We start from the raw sequence: 6,000 nt of genomic DNA, 5'->3' as shown, positions 1-6,000 counted from the left end.
AAAATCGGTCAAAACGCCTGTTTTGACCGATTTTTAGGTGAAAATCGTCAAGTGTGTATGGGCCTTAAGGCATTTCAGAAGAATTTTGAAAGCAACATCTTTCATGCGGAATTAGTTTAGGTAACCATACACAAAATCTACAATGGTTACAGAGCCTGAAGAGAGGCCAATGTGGCTGCTCTTTGGCTTATGTACCCACCAAAGGGAGATGCTTTACCAGAAGTAGACTGTAAAATATACCGAATTCTATTTTGTAGGTTCATGCACTTTATCACTCATCATCTGTAATGAAAGCCACATCCATGAGCACATACCCCCAGTAATATAGACCACATATTTGTATGGAAACACCAGCCTTGTAATGAAGCACACGTCTCAAGTAATTCAGAACACTTCATTGGGCACAAATCACCTGTAACTCATCACACATCCTTGAGCACACAGCCACTCATGTAGTCATCAGTGTACTGGAGTATTTCCTCCGTGTTGCGCAGAATATGTAGTCACTGAGATTACGTAATCACCAAGTTACCTCAGGGAGATTTCTAAACTCTTAAGGAAACCAGGGAGGCCACAAATTTCCTCCCTAGTCTCTCTGACATACAGAGAGATTTGCCACATAGGAATATGATATAAGAACTACATCAATTCTTCACTTGCAAAAAGCACAGGCATCAAATGTAACTACTAGCGAAATAGAATAGGAAAGTGTAAGGGTAGAGGGGTTTGGTCTCAATATGCAAATTACCTAGCAGTACATCTGCAGCCAGGAGGTGGTCCATCACACTGTCCAAAATATAGGTCTGGAATTCCTTCTGCTGAGCTCTTGTGGATCTTTCTGGAGAAGACTGAAAAACACCCAACATCAATTAAGACTTTGTATACAAGTACTCAATATTATGCATTTGTTGCTCATTTTTAAATGAAATGATTATTTATTACCAAAATTGATGGTTATTAGAAGTGTAATCCATAAATAAATGAGAACATTACCTCGAGTTATCTGGGATACATTGGGCCAGATGTAATAAGCCTTAACCTCTTCCCGACATTGCCTTTTATGGTAATTTTTTTTTTTTTCCTCCTTGCGTTCAAATAAGCGTAACTTTTTTAATTTTCCGGCTATATAGACACATGAGGGCTTTTTTTTTGCGGGACAAGTTGTACTTTTTAATGGTACCATTTACTATACCGTATAATATTCTGGGGAATCAGGAAATAATTCAATGTGGGGTAAAAAGAAAAAAAAACGCAATTCCACAATTTTGCGCTGGTTACGTTTTTTTTGGAGTTCATAGTTCGTTTAAAATGATGGGTTATCTTTATTCTATGGGTCGTTACGATTCCGGTGATACCAAACTTATATAGTTTTCGTTACATTTTACCACTAAAAAAAAAAAAATAGAAAATGTTACGGTTTTTCGAATTTGCGTCGCGTCGCCATGTTCTGCGGCTTATAACTTTTTTATTTTTCCACCTACGGACCTGGGTGAGGGCTCATTTTTTGCGGGCTGAAGTGTACTTTTTAATTAATACCATTATGGGATATGGGCGACTTTTTGATCTCTTTTAGCTATTTTTTTTTGGGTAGGCGATGCGACCAAAAAACGTAGTTTTGGCGTTGGGGATTATTTTCCGTTTACGCCTTTAACCGTGCGGGATAACTAATGTTATATTTTAATAGATCGGACTTTTAGGAACGCGGCGATACCAAATATGTTTATTTTTTTTATTTTTTATTTTTTTTTATTTGGGAAATGGGGAAAGGGGGGTGATTTGAACTTTTAATATTTTTTTATTTTTTTTTATTTTTAAACTTTATTATTTTTTTTTTTTTACTTTTACTACAAGGCCCCCTAGTGTACTTGACCACTAGGGGGCGCGATCGCCTGTACTAGGTTCAGCCATAGAGCTCTATGGCTGAACGTAGTGATTTTATGCACTTCCTATTACATCCTGCCTCAGGCAGGATATGATAGGTATGCAGACACGGCCAGCACAGGGGTCTACATTAGACCCCTGGCTACCATGGCAACCGATCGGCACCCTCCGATCTCGCTGCGGGGGGCCTCCGATCAGCTATTTAAGCACTGCGGTCGCTTTGCCCGCGGTGCTTAAAGGGTTAAACGGCCACGATCGGCGAACTCGCCGCTCGTGGCCGTGAGAGCAGGGACCTGGCTGTAATATACAGCCATTACCTGCTCTCTTTCAAGCCAACTCACTCCGTGAGCTGGCTTGATTCCCCCTCAACCGACATATGACGTAAATGTACGTCATATGTCGGGAAGGGGTTAAAAAGAGATAAACACAAGGGTGATAACGAGAGATAAAATCCAGCCAATCAGCTATAACCCCATGTTATAGGCTGTGTTTGAATTTTTTGATTTTAATGGCAGATAAGAGCGGATTGGCTGGACATTTATGTTTGTTTGCCACCCTTGCACTTATCTCTTTTTAAGGCTTAATACATCTGCCTCCTTATGCCATTTTATAATTTAGAATATGTACATATGTACCTGCAAATTCTTTTCACATTGATATGTTGTTTAATTACCTGCTAATACAATGTCAACACAATAGACGGTACATGGTGGAAACTGGTAATAAATGATTGTGCATCTGTGCTACTTAACTGGTAAAAATAGCTTTTCATTAATGACAGGTTAGTCCAGTAATACGCAAAATTATAAAATTCAGGGACAACACTAAACACCTACAAAGGTGTCCCCGTATATTTGAAAACGAAGCACAATCAGTTTCTGTGGATCAAAATTATATGCAGCATGTCTATATTCATTGTGTGACTGCATCTGTATTTGCACTAGAAATGGGATGTTACAATATTGTAAGGAAAGCAATAACTTAATATTTCATACAGAGATACAGCTGCAGTCACACACTGAACTAAATGTAGGCATGCCACATATCATGTTAATCAGTAGAAGCTAATAGAATCATAATCACCCCATTACGCAAATAAGACACCCAGCGCTACCATGTCACATCACGGCATGGCGCACCTAGAAAAGCTTTACAGTGCAAAGGAGGCTAGATTTACATGGACAAAAATGTATCGTCAGAAATGTAAAACAATTTATCTTGTATCCTTCTTACAAGCTATAAAAATATATATGACCATAAAGGCAGAAAGTGATGCAGGTGCAGGTAAATGTTCAGTGACCGCATGCTGCTCATCACTGGGTTGTAGTGACAGATCAGCATTTTAGCTAAATATGCAACAGAACTAATATAGATCATTAGTTATGATAACCATTCTCCCTTATTCCACAACTCTCTCTACATTCAGCCTCCCCCCCCCCTCCCCCTTATTAGCTAACCCTAACTGCCTTCCTCTGCAGAATAACCCCTTGGTGCCCAACACTAACCTTCCATTTTTAGCGTTTAACCCTAACACCCCCCCCCCCCCCCCCCCCCCCGCATACTAACCCTACCCAGCTCCGGCATACTTAAGATCAGGATGCACAGTTGCCAGGATTCTGGCACGAGCATTGCCAGCAATTTCGGGGTCCTGGCTGTAGGCTTCCAGCCTTGGTATTCGGATCAGACTGCCAACATCCTGAGTTCCAATAAGCTAAACAGGTCCCTATAACATTCTGACATGACGCATGATGGCCATTGTGGAATCTTAGATTCACATTTTTATTTATGTATTATAAATAGGTATAAAATTATACATTTATTCTGCACTGTGGTATGGTTGTGAAATGGTTGGAATTACTTAGGACAGGTTCGAACTGTGGAATAATGACCGTATGCTATAACTTTGCTACTCCTACGTTGACACCTTTGCTTTAATCTCCCAAATATTCCTTTTATTACTGTAAAATTTTAATACAGTATAAACCAGTTACACAGAAGATCTTCAGAACTAAACTTTCATGCAACAATAAGAGAAGCAGTCACAAGACAAACATGTAGAACGGCGCACCTCTAAGAGCAGATCTATCAGAGGGGTTTGCTTGCTGGCAGGTGTCAGACAAAGGTTTTCAATCACAAGGACACGCATGAAATCAAACACAAACTTCTTGGCGGGATGACTGGTTAGGTACGTCTTGGATCCCACATTGCAGTATTCAGATTGGCTTCTGTTCATACCAGAGTCTGATGTAAATGCCTTAAATTCTTCAGCGGGTGATCCTACCTCATCATCTAAGTCCGTGACCTGCAAAATTGTGTACCATATTAATAAGGTCCTGTAAAATATGGCTTACTGACTACCTTGTCAAAGCAGCAGAAGTTATCTTTGTGTCAACACACGACATGTTAGATATTTAGTGCGTGTCTCTGAACAGGTGGTGGTGGTATTTACACAGCCACGTTTTAGTAGGCACACTTTTAGCTTCACATATTTACATGGTTTCCATATATTAATTCAGTCAGTTAATTGAAGTCTAGTTTGATATTGCACCCAAAAAAAGAACAGTCGCTGTGAGCGGCGCTGGTATTTTGAACGGATAGTTTGAGGATATCTCACAGCACGCAAAGGGTTAATAAAAAGGGTTTGCTTGGCAATTTTCACACCTATTTTGGCAAATTCCCTTGGCACTCAAAGGGTTAAAGAGAAAAAAACAGATTTATAACCAACATTTACTAGATTTAATTATCGAACATAAATAACAACAGGTATGTTCTTTATTTTTTATTTAAACGTTTGTAAATTGTAAAAAAAGTAAATTAGAAAGTGAAAATATGTTGGTGCCATACGTATGTGGGTCAAAAATCTAGTTCAATGTACAGTATGAGAAACATCCCTGATGCTGTCACCAGCAATATGCCACCACCTGGCATTGGTTTTCTACAGAGCATTATGCAGATAAACCAAACACCACAGCTCACTGACACAGTGAGCAGACGGGCTGCTCCAGACCATGTACAAACAGCTTACACTCCTGTGGGGCCTATTCATCTCCATCTGCCACACACACATGTGCTGTGGTTTGGTATTTTATTCACACAGATTTGTATTTACAAAGACAGATTTATATCCTCTGTATAACCGTTATCAGGACACCTTCATTGTAGGCTACATACTGCGCTCACATGTCACCAAACAGCATTGTCATCATTTCACAGCAGCATAACATACTGTACTTGTTAATAACTCCTAATAACCCTTCTAGCGCCAACGATGCCATGAGAGATGTGCAAAATATCCGCTAAAAATGCCAGGGCATATTGCCGGCAAATGAACTGAAGTCAATTCATTGAAGTTTAGTTAAATATTTCAAAGTGTGTGTCAACCATATATGTGTTGACTCATGTCATGTTGACCATTTGAACCCGTCAAAAATTTTCAAGGCAACCCATCAACTTTTTGTACCTGTCGACCATATGGGGCAGCCTATTGACTGTCAACCTTAGTACTGTTGACATATCGGGGGAAATTTACTAAAGGAAATTTGTAAAAAATAGGTGTATTTGTATCCAGAAATACACTTATTTTTGACATTTACTATCCCGAAAATACGGCAATTCGTGTTCGTATTGATAGCATCCGTATTTTTAGACAAGCAATGCTTTTGCCTATTACATTGACCATAAATAATTTTAATTGGTTCTGCACCACCAACCCACGGAGCCCCTGCAATTGTCCCATGGCATCCCTGGGTGCCATGGCACACAGTTTGGGAACCACTGTGCTAGAGTGCTTCCGCATGTGGGTAACATGGTACAAGTCAGAATGATTATAATCACTTAATGAACACGAAACGTGTGGAGAGGGTCCCTTCCGTTCCATTTCACAGCTGCATTGTTTATATATACATATAAATCTGTCTACTTTGTTTATGATTCATATTAATTAGCACTGTGAAGTATATGAACGCAATATTTCTACCTTTTCTACTACCTTTAAATGTATAACTTTGTAAGAAAAGGGGAGTATGTACTATGAACACCACTAGCCAGTGGCGTAAGTTCGTGCCAGTTGCCCGGAAGCAAGATGTGTATTGCTCCCCCCCCCCCCCCCCATACACACAC

The 6,000-nt window shown here is 39.7% G+C and overlaps 1 protein-coding gene across 5 annotated transcripts in view; it reads right to left on the bottom strand.

Moving 5' to 3' along the window:
- WDFY3 (WD repeat and FYVE domain containing 3) overlaps positions 1-6,000 on the bottom strand; it is a 237,277-nt gene that overhangs the window by 63,802 nt on the left and 167,475 nt on the right. For all 5 annotated transcript variants that reach the window (XM_083176583.1, XM_083176592.1, XM_083176599.1 and 2 more), the window contains 2 exons: positions 3,950-4,183; positions 749-848 (listed from right to left, as the gene is read on the bottom strand). In XM_083176583.1, coding sequence (XP_083032709.1) covers positions 749-848; positions 3,950-4,183 — 334 coding nt within the window. The remainder of the gene's footprint in view (positions 1-748; positions 849-3,949; positions 4,184-6,000) is intronic.

This window comes from Crinia signifera, chromosome 1 (genome assembly GCF_055691185.1).
Source record: "Crinia signifera chromosome 1, ASM5569118v1, whole genome shotgun sequence".
Lineage (NCBI taxonomy): Eukaryota > Metazoa > Chordata > Amphibia > Anura > Myobatrachidae > Crinia > Crinia signifera.
The sequence above is the reverse complement of the archived record's forward strand: the minus strand, read 5'-3'. Positions and strand labels throughout refer to the sequence as shown.